Genomic DNA, 18,621 nt, shown 5'->3' with positions numbered 1-18,621 from the left:
TCATAGGGAACATGCTTTCTGTGCTCGTCAAAGTTAAAAAAATTTGTTGTTTGCGCAAAAGTGTGGTCGTTAGCTACATGTTGAAACCGCATGAATAAACGTGGCTAGAGGCAAGGCTATGCAAAAGTCACCCAGCGGCGAGAAAGCAGAACTCCACGCGCCGCAGTCAGGGAGGCGCAGAAAAAGACATTCGTGAGGATGCGCCGTGCCCAGCTGCTCCCAGACAGGTCGGCGTGCTCCTCGTTCCCAAGCGCCCCTCGAGACTTGACCGGCGTCGCGGTCTACATTTCCAGGCTGTCTCGGACGCATTTCCTGACTCTCTTCTTGAACCCGGCCGGGTCCTCTCTCCACTGCTTCGCTGCGTCCACGTTGGCGGGGCTCTCGTCGTTCGGGCTGCTGAGCATGCTGATGACGGAGAGCAGGATCGTGGCGGGCGTCTGGACGGGCGACCATCGCTCGCTCGCCGACTCGTAGCCCATGCTGTCCTCCTCGGGCGGGTGCAGGATCGATATGCAGACCTCGCCGTTCTCGTAGACTGTGAGCAGACGTCAGCTTCGCTCTTGCCTTTGGGCTCCTCGACAAGTCGGAAGTCGGGGATGGGTGGACGGCAGGGCGCAATATAGGGGGAAGTGAGGGAGGGGAGGGGTGAAGTTCCTACTGTTCGGGTGCCATATCGGCGTCTCGAACCTCATCTTGGGCGGCGAGTGCGGGTAGTCCTGTGGAAAGCTGAGGCGGGCGCGGAAGAAGCCACCGCCGTACAGTCGACACTCGTCGCTGATCATGAGCATCACCTCCCACTCGAACAGGTTCTTGTCGTCCACCAGGCCAACGCTTATGCCTTCTATGTGGTCCGTGGTGGACATGAGCTTGAGCTGGTTGGCCAGCAGGATTCCCGCACTCGTCTGCTTCTTCGCCTGGCTCGCCATCTCACCTCACGCAAGCGACCGTGCTCTTCTCTGCTGGCCCCTTGACACTCCTCTGTGTGCACTCGTGCAGGTGATGGCTCGTGGGGGTGGGGAGGAGGGCAGAATAGCCGGGTGTTCTGGAACGAAGTATCCTAAGTGAGCTTGAAGGTGAGACTTGCGATTTGACCTTTTGTGTCTGCGAGGCGACTACCACGACGAGGAGGGGGGGGGAGAGGAAAGATAGCCACCGAAAGTGGGGCAGAATCTGGTTTCGGCACGCCCAAAGATCTGAGATCGGGAGCGTGAGAGGTGAGTGCTGGTAAAGGCCTGGACGTAGCGGTGGGAGTTCCACACAAGACGGCGCCGATGCGATGGGTAACTTTTGTGTCGCAGAGAGTGGCACGCGATTCGAGGTATGTGCGGTTTGTATGGATGTATGAAGGTCTGAACGTATTTGACGCAGTCAACCGGTCGTCACGTCGTGTGCCTAAGCATGCCCGAGCGCCAGAATTCGCACGCGGCAGAGCAAAAGGGAAAACGTTCAGCAATGGTCGTGGTGTAGAGAAGGCTATCGCAGACCCGCAAGAGCTCGTGCAGGCCGTTTGGGCTATCGGCTTCCTCCCAAGGGACGCCAGCGGAATTCAGCCGCTAGTGCCTCGCTCAGCGTCCAATGTTCTGTTCCAACTACAAGGCACGGTGCGTACTACACCTTCGACTGCCAGATTCTCGCTTTAATTCTTCACCCTTTACTCTCTCTCTCTCTCTCTCCTCTTTTTTTTTTGATTTTCTGAATTCATTTCCATGTCGCAACATTCCCGTCGGACGAAAGAAGACAACACATGGTCGCTAGCCGAGACGACAGGTCCCAGACGCGAGGCTACTACGTTTTAAGACAGTCGCAAAAGACTTTGCACTTCACAGCTCGCCTCTCCAGGCCGCCGTGTTCGCAGTCGCGAACACGTTCAACTGCGTGCTTTTATGGCGACGGAGGTTGCAAGCCACAAGCTGTACCGCTTATTGCTCGACTCACACCACGTCATCGCAGTTCCTACTCTGCTTGCCGCCTCGTCTACATATCACGTGACAATGATCGCAGCCTGGCGACGAGACGCGTCGGCAGATCTCTCGCTCAAGCAGATGATTGCCAAAAACAGCTTCGTACGCCGTAGCACTTCCTTGCACAGGAAGAATCAAGAGAATATGTTTTAAAATTCATGAAGAAGTACACCAAAGTAGCGTGAGGTCAAAAGCCATTGGGTTCTGCACGTTTGGATTCATGCAAGCATTTTAATATCTGCATCGAAATAAGAAATAAAAAAAAACACTCTTTTCCATCCGAGATAACCCAGAACGAGTCTCACGCATTTGTGGATTTGAAACTCCAAAGCGCCATGCAACCGCTCATCTAGCGATAGACGAAACAGGTCTGAGGACATGCGAAATGTAGCCCAGAAAAAAAGAAAGCACAGTTCCTACCATAGCATCCCAAGTTGACCCCCTTTTTTTGTTACAGTTCGCATTGAATTACTTAAGTGTAGAAACCGCCCTTTTGGAAGCTCTCGACGCTGATGTCACCTGGCTTGCCTTCGATCTTCGGGGGCTTGGCGGGGACCTTCTCAGTCATGGTCTGCGTCCTGCTGTCCGGCGCAGACATTGTGTTCGTCATAGTCTGCGCTCTGCTTCCGGCAGGGCTGACCGGCTGACTTGTACTGCCGCCCGCCGTAATCTGCGCTTGGGTTCTTCGTTGGATTGGCTCCAAATATGGCGACGGAAGGTAGCCTATCCGTCCGTCTCGCGATCTGCACCTCCACCACTCCGACGGATTGCCCAGGGGATCCGATTTCGACAGGACGGCGACGAGGTCGCCCTTCTTAACGGCAAGATCAACCCCCTGCACAACCTGCGCGTTGGTCTCCGGGGTGAAGTCGTACATGACGCGGCAGAACTCAAGCTTGTTGGGATCCAGATTGCCGTTAGCGTCCAAAAGTTCCGGGTTGGCAGCCATCCGCCGTCTCTCTTCTTCTTCGTGATTCTTTGCAAGAGCTCTGATGAGTTTGCCCATGAGGAAGGGGAGGCCGAAAACGGCGACCATGAAAAACACAAAGGGCTTCTTCGATGGCGCCGGCGGCGCTGGAGAGCCGTCAGGCAAGCGACCCGTGAAAGCCGCAAACTTGGCGGGTGTGAGCTCCTTTGAGGATGCTGGAGGCGGTCGGCCTGTCAGCTTGGCGATCGCTGTGCGTATCCAACGCATGATCGTGAAGATGCCCAGGACAGAGCCCAGAGTCTGCCGCAGGTTGCCAAACTGCTCAGCCACCGAAACCATTGCTGTTGCGTGGTCAGCACGTCCGATATTTGATGGAAAAAGAAAACGCAAGACGGTGCAGGTACGTACCAAAGAAGCTGGAATGCGTGGCCATGTACGTGCTCTCCAACATCTGAGCGAAGCCTCCGAACGCTCCCACGATACCTTCGATCATCTGGAAGGTGGCCTGGGTGCTCTGGTTGAAGCTTTGAGTCAAAGACTGCGGGTTGTTCGGATCGCCTGGCATGCCGCCGTACATGCCGGGACCGTAGCCGCCGCCGTACATGCCTCCGTTGTACCCACCGTAGCCACCGTACATGGAGCCCATCATGCCGGCTCCAAAGCGGTTGTACGGAGACGTGTACGATGAGTACCCTCCATATGCGCCGTAGGGGCTCGCGCCATACGCGGTCGTGCCGTACGGTCTGTTTGCCGCGCCGTACGTCGAGTATGCAGATGCATTCTGATTTACCACTGATGTCAGGGTGCTTGGTCTTTGGGGTAACGAGGGCGCTGCCGTGGATGCTCCCGTGGCTGTCGCAGTCGCCGTTGATGAGGGCGCTGCCGCCGTTGACTCTGAGGTCATGCCTGCGTGCCAGTTTCTGTCAACATGTGCTCGGCGTGCGGACTTTGGCCGAGGATGCCCGCCACTCACCTGTCGAAGTTCCGCCTGCGCCAGCTCGTTCCCAAGGCTTTGGCGGTGAGGCCATCGCACGCAGCGACGCAAAGGAACGGGTGCTGCTATGGGTTTTATCGCGTTTGCATCCGCTGGGCCGTTCGCTCGCTGTGTTATCTTTGGGTGGACGACCGTCGGCTGGGGCACGGCTTGTTATGGGCTGGGTTCTAGAAGATGGCAGTGCCGAGCGAGCCAATGACGACTGGCGGGGGTCCCCAGAGAAGCGCCTGTGCTCGGAAAACGGCGAGCGGAGTCGGACAGACAAAGTGGCGAAAAGGGTATCACAAAGAGAAGAAGAAACCACAACGCACAAAGTGAAGATGCAAGCAGACGTCGAGTGAAGGGACAGAAGAGGTGGGGGGAAGGAGAGACGATCAAGAGGCGGAGGTGGAGGATGGTGAAGCGGATGGTTGTAGAACTCTGGGGAATTTCTGGTACTCGGTCCGGTAATGATGTCTCTGATGGCCGGCAGCCTGATTCGCATCTCGCCGGGTCCTTTGCCGCTCTTTGGAGCGTACCGAGGCATTGACCCACCTAGAGTGATGCGCGTGGGGATGGCAGAGACAGTTCGCTCCGCACATCGTGAAAGCGACTTTGCCTTTTATTCCTTGTAGACAATCTCTACTGCTGCTGCATGAACCTGCCTACGTACAGAACCGCATCGGTTGACCCCTATTTGTTGACGGTTTTGATGCCAAAAACCACATGATTTCATCTCCAATTTGCAAATGTAGCTCATGCTGTATCGTCCCATTTTTGCCTTCCCGCAAGCCAAAGCCGTACACCAACATCGTTGCATTGCACACTCATATCGCATAATGGAGAACGGGGGAAAAAAAGAATTAATCTGAGGCCATCGAGTCGTTGTACTGCTCCTGCATGAAGTGCTCTGCTCTGTGCTCCGGTCGCAGACTTGGATCGTAGTGCGGTCTATCTTGTGCAAAGATTCTACTCACCGTGATAGAGAGCGCACCCGATATCCTGTGAGTGGCTATCCTGAGAGTTTGAAGACTGAGTTAGCCATGTCGATCGAATCGCTGGTCCCCTCCTTGATGTCAGATATCTGAGCGGCGGTTAGGATCCCGGAGAACTCGAAGTCGTTCTCGAGAAGCTGAACGACGACGCTGTTGTCGGACATGAGAACTGCAAGCTTCATGAAGCCGTCGACAGGGCGCTCAAAATAATCTGAGCTGCCTCCGGTCTTGCGTTTGTGGAAAGTCGACTTTGCCCTGCGACGTATTAACATGGTCCGATACGCCGTAAACACGCAGCGTCACTTTCCTGCCATCGCCTGGGTCGAGTGTTTCGAATATGTCGAACTCACCACAGCCGGATGCCCAGCAAGAGCAAGGGCCGTACTGCTGCGTGCGCGGGATCTGGCCGTTCAGCACCCAGATTCCAGGCATGTTCGCGTTGAAGCCCGTGGTCAGTCCATCGTCGGGCATCTGAAACTCGAAGAAAAACGCTTTCTCGGCTCCAGCGAAACCCTCTGTGTACTCACGTCAGCAAGGACCCAAGTGTCTTGCGGAGAGGAGGTGAAAGAAATCTAACGGTAAGCTACGGCCCCGGGACGGGCGAAACCGCACTCTGCGCGTTCGCAGCTAAGGGCGGAAAAGAAGGCGATCTCGTCGGCTGAATCGAGCTTTCCGTTGAATGTCTGCGGATATGCTGAGGCGGACTTGGCGTCGCTCGAAGCGTAGGACAAGGAATTACCAAACGTAGAGTCCCAAACGCCGGAACCCTGGCCGCCCATGTTGTTGAGGAAGGTCAAGCCGTCCGCAGTCCCGTTGTCCCTGTTGAAGTACGCGATCTGCTGCCAGTCCCCAACCTGTGCTTGAACTTTGGCCGGGGCCCCCTTCGTGTCGGGGGCAGGTATGTTGACTGAGTCTGACGGGGAAGTGGACGCAACAGCAGACACGATACTAGTTGACAACGTGGACGTGACCGGGCACGCTGAGGATTTTGTACTTAGCAGCTTTGTTGACGATGTCTTCGTGCGGCCGTGTGGCCAGGAAAATGATCTTACCGTTGATAGTTGCGGTGACCCGGACTGTCGAAGCGGCGGGTGCAGAGCCCGAGGCGGCCTTCCCCTCAGATTGGTTAGTCCACAAGACGACGTTGCCGTTGATGGCCGTGGTCGTAATGTCGCCGACAGCCCTCCTTTTGAAGGCGCGAGCAGCCTTGTGCTTCTTGGCCTCGTGATAGCGAGCATGATACATGTGCTGCGCCGGGCCGACGCTGCGCTTGGTCTGGCCTTCGGCGGGATTGTAGACAGCAAATTGCCTGAGGACAAGAGGACCGCGGAAGTGAACGGAGAGCTGAATATCACGTCAGCTACGACGACGATGAGATGATCGGGCAAACCCACATCTTCATCGAGCGGCGCGAGAGGGCCCGAGAACGCTTGCTTGGCTTTCCTGCACTCTCCAGTTACAGCATTCATGTCGACGACGCGGTCGTAGCTGCCGCTGCCGCCAACATTTGTGTAGGCGATGCGGTCAACGGGCTGGCAGTACCAGTTGCCTTTGTCGAGCGTGGAGCCCTTGCTGCACATGTCAGCAGTGACAAGGTGAGCGACAAGTGCAAACGTAGCAAGAGTCTTCATCATGCATGTACTTGTCTGTTTGAACGTTGAAGGAGTAGAGAAGGTTGTGGAAGAGAGAGAAGTGTGCAAAGGTGCAATGGAATTGATAGTCACAGAAGAGGGTGGTGGGATTGAAGAACGTTAGTCAGATGGAATGTTTTTGTACGCGCTTTGTTGATGGTTCGCGGCACCTTGATAAGGCTAGAAGGCGATGCTGTACTGTTGCTAGAGGCTTCATTGAGGTTGCCGTTGCCATGGAGAGGCGGCACTCTTGACATTGGTCCTCCATAATACCAGAAAAAAAAAACAAGATCCAAATAAAGGTAACCTGACAAAGCAAATGCCACATGAAAGCTCCATGGCTGATGATGATCTATCATTTCTTTTGAGGCGCCGTCGCTACGTGGAGCGTCAGCTGGACAGCTATGTACACAATCAAGCATGAACGCAAGTGAGTAGAACACATGCACACGCACGCACGCACGCTGAAGCGCCGATCCTGTCAAAACCGACAAAAGAATTGCGAGCCGCTAAGAGCAAGCGACCTCCCAAGCATTAACAACCGAAAGGAATGAAAAGGCGTACTTAACGAGGGTATAAAGATGACGCCGTATAAAAATCTGTGCACACAAATTTGCTTACACCAGAGGGACATGTGGCCTGTATTCCTTCGCCAGTACTAGGCCAAGCTTCGGGCTAAGCCATCACACATATTGAAACATTATCGCGCTCAGAAGATCCGCAAACAGTAGAGAAGTGCGCCGAACGCTATGCATGAACATTCAAAAGAACAGAAATTAGGAGTGTGTGGTGCGAGGGATATCACGAATTCGAGGCGCTGCTCTTCTTCCTGAAAAAGCTTCGAGTGCGAGATTTATCTCGTTGCTTTTTGCTGTTCGATGAAGCCATTGTGTTCGATCGGCCGCGACGGTCGCCCGCCTCCTCGGCCTCATCGTCATCCTTGTACTTGTCCTTATGGATCCTGGAGATAGTTAGCACATCATTTTCACGCAGCCCTGTCCAAGACAGTGAAAGTTAGACTTACCAGCTGTTACCTGCCATGCTCATTCCCTTAGCCTCAGCCTGCCTGTACAGCTTAGCGGCCTTCTTCATGTCCTTCTTGGTGCCTATGCCTTCCGCGTAGCAGAAACCGGCCTCAGCTAGCGCGTCGGCATCACCCCAAGACCCGGCAACTTCGAAGCAGCGCAGGGCTAAGACTTTGTCCTGCTTGACGCCCCAGCCTTTGCTGTATGACATGCCAAGCTCGTAAACGCCGAGAGCAAACTGAGCCCTATGTTTGGCCTTTGTGATGGTGTCGAGAGGCTTGTTCTGCTTCGCAAGCTGCTCGTCCTGGGCGACTTCAAGCTGTGCAGAGTCCACGGCCTTCTGCAACCACGTGACTGCCTCCGCAGGGTTGGGTCGCATGCCCCATCCGTGTCTGCAGGCGAGCGCGTAGAGAAGCATGGCATCTGACAAGCCGGCCTTGGCTGCAAGACGTAGGTGGTAAGTAGACTCTTGAAGCGAGCCCGACTCGTGGCACTCGATACCCTTCTGAAGATGTTCCTCCGGCGTGAGGTCGTTCGAGTGCCGCTGGCGCACCATATGAGCCTTGATGGTGCTAGCGTCTGATATCGTCGTTGTTGGCGAGGCTGGTCCCGACCCCTTCTTGCGTTGGCGAGGCGAGGATTGAGTCTCCGTTGAAGGACGGGGAATCGTTATGTCAGCGGGTCGATGTTTTCTAGTGCTCTTCGAGCCGTCTCCATGGGCGGGCGAAGATGAGCCGACATATGGACCATTTGCAGGCACGACATCACGATCTTCCTGGTTATCATCCCAGTTGATCAGAGCGGACGTACGATTGAACAGCTCTTCGATTCCCAATGATTCGCGCTTGATATTCTTCCCGCGAGGCAGCGAGTACTTGGCATAAGTGTACGATGATGGCGCGTCTACACTGGGCCGCTCCTGATTGAAGAACTCGCTTGATACACTCACCGGCGTATGCGGATCATCACTCGTAAGCGGAGTGAGAGGACTGTCCATCGAATCTTGTCTTTGCGGCGCTTCAAGAGAAGGCCTTGTGCTCGTGCTTGTGCCAGAGTCCTGTCTGTGAGGACCTTCCAAACCTCTCCGCTGGTCCACGAGCGGATTGGTTGATCTGCTCAAGGGGCGCGAGTAATTCAAAGATGGCCGAGACAGTCCAGCGCTGCTTATCGAGCGCTCCGATGCCATTGAGGGTGAGCGCACCATTTGCGGTCGGAACGGCGAGGCAGGCGTCTTCGGAATGTTGAATGAATCAATAGAGCCAGAGGCAGTGAGTGAAAGGTTTTCGATGTCCTCCGAGTGGATGTCTTCCATGACAGATCGGATGCTAGGAGAGTTGGCGTATGATCTGAAGGGAGGAGAGGGTGGTTGAAGGCCAGCGCTGCTCGAAGGCGAAGGCCGGACTGGCAGTTGGTAGACAGGCGCAGCTGGCGGACCCATGGACGTTGGCTCTGGCGCATTTCTCCCGCTTGCCGTTGACGTCGTGTCCAAGGGCTCGGGCGAATGCGAACGGGGCATGGAGAAGTAGTTGCGCTCGGACTCGTGCTCATCTTCGTCGACGCTGTCGAGTCTATTATGGTAGTTTTCCGAGGGTTTGGTAAACCCAGAGCCATTGTCTTGGATTGTTGGGTGCATAGACATTGGTCTCTCGAGCGGGACTACTTCCACACCTCGCGGTGTCGACTCCTGAGGAGATGCTTCGCCAAACGAAGAATGTTCGCGTATGGGCGAAGGCAGGAAAGCCGGTCGCGCTTTTGCGAGCTCGTTCTGAATGGTCAGATGCGGCAATCGGCTCAGACGTCTTCCCTTCTCAGCTTCCTCCTCGAACTTCCGGGCCAGCAGTCGACTCTGGAAGGCAAAGGCATCGAGCGGCGACAGGGCTGGAGGAATAGAACCGGTTTGCGGAGGCGTCAGTTCGCTGAAGGGACTGGTGTAGCGTGGTTGAGCAAGGGGATCGGGGGGCGTCTGGGCCAGATCGATGTGCCGCGGTCGGTCGGCCATGATGTCGTGGTGGTTGAAAGCAAAAAGGCGAGATACGATGCGGTTGTAGAGTGCAGAGGGAAATGCTTTCGAGGGTGACGTGAAGAACGTGCGACGGACGACTTTGTGGTCCGCAGGCTTGCGGGTTGGGGGTTATCGACGGATGGTAGGGCGACGCGCCACAGGATTCGGGTTTCTATTCTGGTTCAAGAAGAGTCCTTCGGCGGTGCGATCGGCGGCAGCATGCAGAGCGACATTCGTGTACAAAGCGCAGGTGTTGGATTCAGAGGCAGAGGCTGTGTAGTGGCGAGACCGGCGTGCGAACAGGGTGCGGAAAAGGGAGCGCTGGGTTGTTGGTTGGATGTGATGGAAGGGATTCAGGGGAGCAGACACGGCGGGATAATGGACACGGTGAACGAAAGACCAGGCCCAGATGCGGCGGATTACTGTCGGGCGACGGAGCAGCGGAGGTAGGGAACGTGGGAGGAGAGCAGAGGCAGCGAGAGGATGAATGCGGTGGTGTGTATAACAGCAGCGGGTTGGGGGGGAGAGCGAAGAAGGAGAGTTAAAGTTTCCACGAGAGCGAGCGGTCAGGGCGCCGTCGTTGCGGTCCTGCAGCGCAACTGAGCGGGCGCATGATGCAGGTCCCGGCCGTTGCGTTAGGGGGGGCCGGCCGAGTTAGTGCAAGCACGGGCTCGGGCCAGGCAGAGTCCTCACGAGGCCGGCGCTGGAAAGTCGTAGTCAGCAGTAACTTACAGCAGCACATCGTCCATTGGCTGCTAGCCGGCGTGCGGCACCGAGCAGGCAGCAAGGCCATGCCCCAACTCCCACCACCGCACCACTTCTTCGTCCCTCCCACGGCGCACCCCCTTTCCCGACACTCAAAGACCACCGTGTTGCTTACGCCCTGTTTTTGCTGCTCTGCCACCCCATACGTCCACCTTTCAGATTGCCCTTTGTCTGTGCAAGCTCCCATGTCGCACACAAGACGCAAGGCGCAGGCTTCTATCTCTGGCCGCACCGCACCATCCGCCTGGGGAAACCAATCAGGTCCCTGACCGTCCAAGGACTCAGTACGGAGTAAGTTACAGCGTATTCCCCGCTGTCCGCGTGCTTGGAGGCTCTTTGCTTATGTAAGCCCCATCGCTGGTAAATTACGGCCGTTGACACTCCACTTCGTATCAAAACTGTCCCCCATTCCACCCTTCCGCCCAAGTCCCGTCTTAAGCTGTCCTTTTCGTCCCCCATCCTCTACCTTCTCGCCGTCACCGTTCTTTTGCAGGTGCCTGTGTACGTCAATTTGGCTGCTCAAAAAGCGGCCTCAGCTTCTGTCTCAACCAGCGAGCACGGAGCGAACGACGATTTCGTCCTTTCGTTCCTGATTGAAAAGGCAATGCAGCTCAGGGTGCATTGGCGATCCAGAATCTAAGTGCGGATCGTATGTTGTCTCAGAACCTTGACCGCAGTCGCTGTGTCAGGTTCGCCTTTTGAAGCTCTCTGGTTTCTCGCCTTCTCAATCATCAGTTTATCCCTTTCACACCATGCCTTCGCAGCACTTGCGCCAACATGCTTGAGAGAATACACGGATACGACGCCGCTGGGCTTCTTCGCTTACGCCTGTATGGTTCTTTCAGTACTTAGCCAACTTCCATACGTGACGCTGTAGCCAGAAAATAACCTCCGTACGTCAGACCTAAGCCTGGAACTGGTCGTCGAGATCACCTCGGCCAATTTCACGCACAACCCTCGTCGCGAACAGCTGAAACAATCATTGGAAAGGCGAGGTGTGCCACTTAATTTGCTTTGCCCAGCGCCCGCTAGCGTCATTAGGACTCTTCTCCGCAAGCCACCTGTACCCCAAACGCCTTCTTCATCTCCAAAATCGACTTTTCTGCACGATCTTGCCGAGCCGAACTCTGTCGACACTGGCCATTGCTCTGCTCTTTACCGTAGCAAGACCTTCACTTCCGACGGAAGCAGTAGTGAGGAAAGGGAAATAAAAAAAATTATCCGAGATCACGCGTCCAGTGGAGACCGTAGATGTAGCTTTTTTATTTTCTTTAGGCGATCTGGAGTGTGTCAATCTCCCACACACAGTCGTCCACTGTAGATGGCACACTACCTCTTTTGAACACCACACTCCCTTAGGCTTTGCCCTAGAGGCACCTTTGGACAAGTAACAAAAGCAATCTCAGCGTCATCGACGCTGTGATGCGTTCTATGGTCAGCTTACCCGGAGTAAACAATGCGACATCGATTCCATTACGTATCCGTTCATCTCTCTCCATCGATTCCGGAGATGACATCCTTGAGTCGTCGATCAATTCGCTCCCACATCTTCTTAACCACGCCCTCGTTCGACGACCATTTCGCTAAACGTACCTGCTTCCTGCATGTTCGCCTTCAGGCGCCGTGACTCTGCCCGCGAGACACCTGCACCGTCCTACCGCGCACTCGCCAAGTCTCTTTTCCACTGTGCTTTCCTGTCCTCGCTTGGATGCTTAGTCGAGCCACTCTGATCTAGGCCGTCAAAAGGATTTTTTTTTTCATTCATTTCATTTCCCTTTCCCTCATTCGTTGCGTGATTGGACACTGCGACACGTGAATGCCAATTTTAAAGGAAATGCGAGAATTCCCTGGGACGATCGATCCGTTAACCCTAATCGAACCCCGACGTCACGATCTCGCAAGATGACAGCAAAGGTCGACAAGAGCATGCCTGCGATGGATGACATCCTGATCGTGCGGGCGCCATCTCCATCGCTCGATAAGCTTCAACCCCTGATAAGCTTGCAGGAAAGCTTCAACAAATGGCCAGTCAGCCCGCGTGTCCAACATTGGGTTTATAGCTGGGTAGAATCCACGCCCGGTGTTCTTGTTCAATGGCTCCACGATCCTGATACTGAGGCCCAGATCGGGATGCGAGACGAAGCGCCGAGCAAAGACGGCGGCGATCCTTTTGAAGGTCGTCTTTCCGGCTCATTGTTTTCTTCTGTGCTCCCGGAAGTGAACACCCACGCAGCAGAGTCGATGCCTATTCCGTCCTCTCCAGGTATCAAATGATCAGGACCTCTTCTCGATGCTGCCGCTCAACGCTGTTTGACACGGGCTGCTTGAACTAGTCGACAACGTGTCCGTTGACGCCGTGCATCTTGAGTCGGTCGATACCGAGCCTTTTCCCGTATCACGCTGCTGGCCGCGCATGAGAAGTCGCCCGCAGTCAACGAAACCTCGGCACCGTTCGAGCCACGCGGCGTAGCATGCTGTCCGTCGATCGGTGTCACGCCTGGGGTCACAACGTCCAGATCGTCTCCTTTGTGCTCGATTGCGTTGGCTAATGCAGCGCGGCCCGTGGCGCACAGCTGGGTGAACGCGTTGCCGCCTTTGTCGGCGCACCGCGTCGGCGCTCTCTCTCTCCAGGTTGAACTCCACGACGGCGTCCAGACGCCGGGATGTCTCGGCAGACTGGCCACGCGAGGCGAGGTCTGGATCGGTTCCGTGAGCAGCAGCGTCGTGCACGGCACCCTAACCCGCTGTGCGTAGCAGTCTCTGATCGCGGAACCGCGCGTGCAGTCGTCGATTTTGGCCCGGTGCCCGGTCGAGTGCGTGATCGCTGTGCAACGTTCCGGTCGTGACGGTAATAACCTCAAGCCGTCGGAGGAAACAAATCGTTCTGTTTCCGCTCCATCGTGCCCATATAAGGCGATCCGCGACAGCTAAGTTAGAGAATAGCGACGATTACGCGTTGGGCGCCTTCAAAGAAGACACTTCGCTTCTTAAGCAAGGCTTGATCGAAGCCCGTCATGGCAGCTAGTCGTCAACCAATCCGCCTTGCCGATCGAGTATGTCTGCACTTTCCGTCTTGGTGTTGCCTCTGCCTGTCCTCCACTACACGCGGTTGGGCTGATATCGGAATTAAACACGCGGACGTAAAAAAGAAAGACATCCTGTGGCGCCGACGTCGTGACGGCTCACTCCTTACTGTGGGGCAGGTTGTAAAATGCGCGCCGTGAATAGAACAAGTTTAGGATTTGATAACGTTTGATGCCCCGTTATTTCTAATCTTCCACCAACGACATCGAAGCCCCTTCTGACCGCGCAGCGGAACCCAACCTCGACAGCAAACTGCCCTAGTCAAGAGCATTACTCTTGCAGCTCCCCAAGCCCTGGACTGTGATTTGATGAGACCAAAGGAAAGACGACGAGATTGTCGGGTAGCACACGACTTTTGATGTGTGTTTTTAACATTGGTAATGCTACACAAACTCTCTACCGCTCTGAGACGGTGAACAAAGAGAATTTTTTTTGGGATGGGGCAGAAAGGTAGTTGCCTCAGAACCAAGACATATTTCCAGTAATTCCACATATACAGTGCCGGTGCCCGCCTCCGTCCTGGCCAGCGCATGTCCGCGATGCACCGGGAAAGCAAACAGATCCCCTAGTTCCTCCGAGACGCCGTGCTCAAGAAGCAAAACCCCCCATGTGTGACATAAACTCCTCTTTTGATAGGGTAAGAAATCGCTTTTCCTCCAACCCGGATCCCATACCCCAACCCACGCATCCGTCGACGTGGATGCGAACCTGTCGTAACGGCAGTTGCAGACAAGGTGGCTCCCAGCTTTTGGTCGTCGCTTCGTTCAAGTCGTTACGTCGTTGTTGCCTAACGCTGATTCTTCAGCCTCAATCGAGTCTTCTCAACTTCCTCCCCAGTTGTACGGATTCCGGTCGCTGTAATTGGGCCATTGCGTGTCGCGCGTCGAAGGTGCTCTTTGCGGCACCCGAGGATCGACGCGCTGGCCCGAAGCAGATGGCGGCCTGGGGCCCGAGAAGCTCATTGTGTTTTGTCGGTAAGGTCGGTCAGTCTTTGCAAGCGAGGCCTGACCCTGAGTATCCTGAGTGACCTGAGTACCCTGAGTACCAGGAGCACCTGGAGCATCTGTTCTCCTCCCGTAGTCCTGGTACTTGTACAAGGGGCTGACATCGTCTTCCTCCACAACCGGTGTGCCAACTTTCACAAGCTCAAAACGGCTGTGCTCCTGGTGGCCAATCTTGGCATCCAGAGACACGAACTCACGGTTGGAGCTGAACTTGGATTTCACCAACTCATACCATCCAGTGAACATAGCTCCGCGGATCAGCAACAGACCGGCTTGAACACCAATCAACTTGAGCGTGGTTAGCAACGGTTATGTGTGGATGCGTGGCAAACTTACTGCTAGCAGCATGAGGATGGCAAGGGCAGTGCTCTCGTTGGTTAATGCTTTTTGACCATCGGCAAAACACTTGGCTTTGCCAGCCTCGCCGTTGACGAAGAGACACGTCAAGAATGGCAAAAAGCGATCTATATCGCCCTCGTTAACGGTTTCCAGAGTGTTGTCCATTCGCACCCAGACGATGGCAAAGAAGATAATGTCGACAAGCACGAACATAACGATGGTGATGCTTCTCCATTGAAGCCAAAGCACCTTCTTGACACGTTGATACACTGCTCGTGCTGACGCAGTTCGAATGCTGGATGAATGATATGACGGAAGTCCAGAGCTCCCAGTGGTCGCGGGTGGACTATCTGAGAAGGCGTTCTTAAGATAGACCTTTATACAGTAGAAGAACGTCAATATCTGAATGACAGCTGCGGCGACCGAGATTCCGAGTAAAGGTCCCCAGAAATCGGCCATGGAGTTGTTTGGATTCACGTGGCAAGCTTCGCCAAAGCGGAAGGAAACACCCGTGATGGTCATTGTGACGGTGAATAAGACTCCCGCGACACCCCACCCTACGCCTTGTGAGACGTAGAAGAACATCTGACCAGGCACAATATCCCAGCAGATCTGCAGATGCATCGACAAGGCACGCATGAAGGCTAGTAAAATGTGAGCTGAAACACTCGTCACAAAGATGGATTACACTTACTCCAAACCACAACAATAAGACCACCTCCCACAATGAACGCTCCAGACCAAGCGCATGTCAGACTGGTATACATATCATTGGGCGTGATTTGATCGTAGCACTGCTTCGGTCTCACAGCTAAGGGGATGACAAATGCGAGCTGGAATGTGTCAGACAGAATACAATGCGCTGTGGTGAGCACTTACAGCTTCTAGAACAACGCCTAACGTGAGACAGACGCTGAGATAATGTCGACGGGTCTTGTTTGGAGGGAGGATGGCCCACGACAGCAGAAGAAAAACACACATGGCAAGGCCCACTGCGGATATGGCTTCCGATACTCGATACCATATTGTGAAGCCTGGCGTAGCGTTAGTCAGTTGGCTTGGCCGCTTCGTTGAGAACTTACTTTGCGGATACAGCCAGTCTGTCGCGGGGCAGGGGAGACAGCATTCTGGATCCCCGGGCAACTGTGAAATTTTTGCGCAAAAGCGACCGGCAATGTCTTGGTTTGTCAGTCACGCTATGGGGTTTACAAGTCTAGGTCTACACTTACGTCCACCACCGCTGGTGAATTTGGACGCGTCTAGAAATGGAGCTGGACAGGCGCCATTCAGATCAGTCCCGTTCCCGACGGGATGGGAGACCTGGCTCATGTTGTCGTTGAGCGCAGGTTTATCGTGCTACGCAAGCGCACGATTATCTCTGCATTGATAGGTCGCGGGCTGTTCTCTCTTGGAAATCACCAGACTGTCTATCACGAGCCAAGAATTTGACTGTGTGGGCGGCCAGAAGAACCAGTAGTGTCTTGATTTTTGCCAGGAGCAATAGACAAAAGAGTAGTGATGTCTGCTTCTGGACGTTTGAGATCGAAAAAAGATGGCCAGATCTGGAAAAGAACCGATTCCTCGTAACGCGAAACTTGAACTTTCTTCCAGTCTGATGTAACGAGCGGCCAGACAGGAGTCGGAAAGCCAGCAGACGCTAGAACGCTGGTGCGGCAGTAAAGAGCGACAAAGTTCGACGACGCGGGAAAACCTGGGTCAATAAGCAAAGGACGCAAAATCGAAAACCTCTTGAAAATTGGGCTCGAGGGGACATGTGCTATTTACAAGCCTTACGAATCCTTATCCCCCAGAGTGGGGTGCGTGAACTAGCAGCGTGCGAATGGATCTTCTCATCGGCTAGGACGCATTGACTGATGAGCAGGGCGTGTTTCCATACCCTTGGTCTCGAATTACAACTTGAGGCCTGAGAACAGCCATGGGAGTAGAGAGCGAGACCACGGTCTCTTGGCTCCATAAAAGTGGAACCCCTGGTATCACTGGTCAACCCTTTGTTCCACGAACGGGACATGACGGATACGGGGTTGGTCCGAAAGATGGCGCATGAGGCTGGGATACGATGCGACGTTCGAAGAAAGGAAACTGTGTGCTCGTTGCCAGGTCGGCTAAGTGATCGTCCGGACTAGCTCAGACGCTGGGCCTTGGGACATTTTGCCGTTTGCACGCCGCGCTTGTCGTAGTTTCTTGGAGCGACATGTAGGCCGGGCGCTGAGCAAAAAATGCGTGCCCAATGATGCATGTCGTGAAGTCGTCAGCGAGAAAAGTCCGTTCCTGCAGCAGCGTCCCGCTCGCGTGATCTTCATGCACGGCCAGAGGCATCGTTGATGGCCATTGGGCACGCGCTCACCGTCTGGCCAGGGCAATCCGCGATCGAGTCCTGCCTGCAGCGGGCCAGCGGTCGACGCCCAGCAGCGACACGACTTGGTGTATCCCTACGGTGCGCAACTGGGCCGTCGAAAAAGGAGTGAAAAACGGCCCCCGGCACGTCTTCCTTTCCAGATCCAGCATAGGCGCAGTCTGACGTCTGATTCGTGGGACGACGGGGGCGTGGCGCTCAGCTGCATAAACGACGCTTCACGCTTTCCACGAATACCTCTTGAACAAAGCCTCTCTGCACTGTCACATTGTGGAGCCGATATCAGCAGTGTCGGATAAGACGTGTTCGCAGCGCTTGCCTGGAGAGATGTCATTTCGATTAGAAGACCGTCCATCGCTTCAAGGCGACGAAAGCTCTCCACCTCCCGCGGCCTCGGCCTGCCGTCGCCAAACCTCCCAGCTTGCGTCGACTCCATTCGTGGCCCTTCACTAAGCCGGTGCTCTTCACCGGGGACAGTGCATTAACTTTTCACTACGGAGTGCTGAAGAGTACGGTAGTGACGGTACAGCTCGCAAACAACACGCAATGTCCGGGTCAGGGAGTCTTCACTTTCTCCACGACCTGTACCGCTCGGCTTGCGCTGGATTTTGCCACTTACAGCTACATCTCCGGCACTACGGCGGTAACGACAATCCATGCATGAGTTTTTTTAAAATTCTCAACATTCCCGTTTCCCCGCGATGGACGCCGTCTGGCAGCCACGCGAGGCGCCTCCAGCACGCGTCTGAACGATGGCGTTTTTCCAGCATTCCTAGAACAATAACGACAAGCCCGGTGCACTGAACTCTGGCCTTCTTTGGCTTCTAGAAGCCTTCTGTCGCCTTGACCAGTTTCCATGCCACGTTCCATATATTGCTCGCTAAGAAGTCTACACTGCTTCGGACTTGATCTGCTTTCTCCTCGCCATCTGCGTCATGTCGGAAACCATAGGGGAAGAGCTTGTGATTTATCATTATAGATCATCCGGGTTTGAGTTTTTCTGCTGCATGACTTAGCCTCAATGATGCAGACCACAGACATCCGTTTTGGCAGATTTTGCCTCCCCGTCGAACAAAGTACAGTGTCCTATACGTGCCATGCTTCAGACCTCTCGGCTGTGCTTGAGGCCGCGACCCGTCGATGTGATGTTTCTTTGCATATCAAGTTCTATCTCTGTGGGGTCGGTCCAATTGTCCTTCACGATGGACAAACATGTTTGCCAAGGAAATGACTTCCCGCTGCCTCCCTGCTTCACATGAAACTCGGGCCTGCCTGCAGAACGCAACGCCGCTAAGTCAGTCAAAAGGCAGATCATTGAATGGCTATCGATACAAACACTAGTCAGAGCCTTCCCTTACTTGCCTAGAATACGTAATCGCTAGTGCTTTCGCTTCTCGGACAACCCACGACCAAGGAGAACATCCTGCCAAGGCGACCGCCATGCTCCCTCTCATTCCTCACGGTCTGAGGATATGCTCGTGGAAACTTTGCAACCATGTCCGCTAGGTGTACCGTCGCTTGGCTTGATTTTGTTAGGTCC

The 18,621-nt window shown here is 54.7% G+C and overlaps 6 protein-coding genes across 6 annotated transcripts; 2 read left to right on the top strand and 4 right to left on the bottom strand.

Moving 5' to 3' along the window:
• Positions 1 to 15: 15 nt before the first annotated feature.
• On the bottom strand, positions 16 to 1,478 carry PV09_01609 (uncharacterized protein). Its single transcript, XM_016354526.1, has 2 exons — positions 659 to 1,478; positions 16 to 535 (listed from the first exon to the last, which is right to left on the bottom strand). The coding sequence occupies exons 1-2, from the start codon at positions 924 to 926 to the stop codon at positions 282 to 284; spliced, it is 522 nt and encodes a 173-aa protein (XP_016217538.1). The 5' UTR covers positions 927 to 1,478; the 3' UTR covers positions 16 to 281.
• A 200-nt stretch (positions 1,479 to 1,678) lies between these two features.
• On the top strand, positions 1,679 to 2,239 carry PV09_01608 (uncharacterized protein). The gene has a single exon (XM_016354525.1). It carries the CDS (start codon positions 1,745 to 1,747, stop codon positions 2,072 to 2,074), a length of 330 nt encoding a protein of 109 aa, XP_016217537.1. The 5' UTR covers positions 1,679 to 1,744; the 3' UTR covers positions 2,075 to 2,239.
• Positions 2,121 to 4,318, bottom strand: PV09_01607 (uncharacterized protein). The gene is made up of 3 exons (XM_016354524.1): positions 3,863 to 4,318; positions 3,298 to 3,795; positions 2,121 to 3,230 (listed from the first exon to the last, which is right to left on the bottom strand). Exons 1-3 carry the CDS (start codon positions 3,915 to 3,917, stop codon positions 2,434 to 2,436), a joined length of 1,350 nt encoding a protein of 449 aa, XP_016217536.1. The 5' UTR covers positions 3,918 to 4,318; the 3' UTR covers positions 2,121 to 2,433.
• A 2,414-nt stretch (positions 4,319 to 6,732) lies between these two features.
• PV09_01606 (uncharacterized protein) lies at positions 6,733 to 10,062 on the bottom strand. The gene is made up of 2 exons (XM_016354523.1): positions 7,513 to 10,062; positions 6,733 to 7,449 (listed from the first exon to the last, which is right to left on the bottom strand). The coding sequence occupies exons 1-2, from the start codon at positions 9,510 to 9,512 to the stop codon at positions 7,290 to 7,292; spliced, it is 2,160 nt and encodes a 719-aa protein (XP_016217535.1). The 5' UTR covers positions 9,513 to 10,062; the 3' UTR covers positions 6,733 to 7,289.
• A 2,120-nt stretch (positions 10,063 to 12,182) lies between these two features.
• Positions 12,183 to 12,554, top strand: PV09_01605 (uncharacterized protein; the record flags this gene model as incomplete). Its single annotated transcript, XM_016354522.1, has 1 exon — positions 12,183 to 12,554. One exon carries the CDS (start codon positions 12,183 to 12,185, stop codon positions 12,552 to 12,554), a length of 372 nt encoding a protein of 123 aa, XP_016217534.1.
• A 1,045-nt stretch (positions 12,555 to 13,599) lies between these two features.
• Positions 13,600 to 16,484, bottom strand: PV09_01604 (uncharacterized protein). The gene is made up of 6 exons (XM_016354521.1): positions 15,937 to 16,484; positions 15,790 to 15,885; positions 15,587 to 15,741; positions 15,402 to 15,540; positions 14,705 to 15,351; positions 13,600 to 14,656 (listed from the first exon to the last, which is right to left on the bottom strand). The coding sequence occupies exons 1-6, from the start codon at positions 16,034 to 16,036 to the stop codon at positions 14,186 to 14,188; spliced, it is 1,608 nt and encodes a 535-aa protein (XP_016217533.1). The 5' UTR covers positions 16,037 to 16,484; the 3' UTR covers positions 13,600 to 14,185.
• Between the last annotated feature and the right edge of the window lie 2,137 nt (positions 16,485 to 18,621).

This window comes from Verruconis gallopava (assembly GCF_000836295.1).
Source record: "Verruconis gallopava strain CBS 43764 unplaced genomic scaffold supercont1.4, whole genome shotgun sequence".
Taxonomy (NCBI): domain Eukaryota; kingdom Fungi; phylum Ascomycota; class Dothideomycetes; order Venturiales; family Sympoventuriaceae; genus Verruconis; species Verruconis gallopava.
Note: the sequence above shows the minus strand (reverse complement) of the source record. Positions and strands in the feature narration are given on the sequence as shown.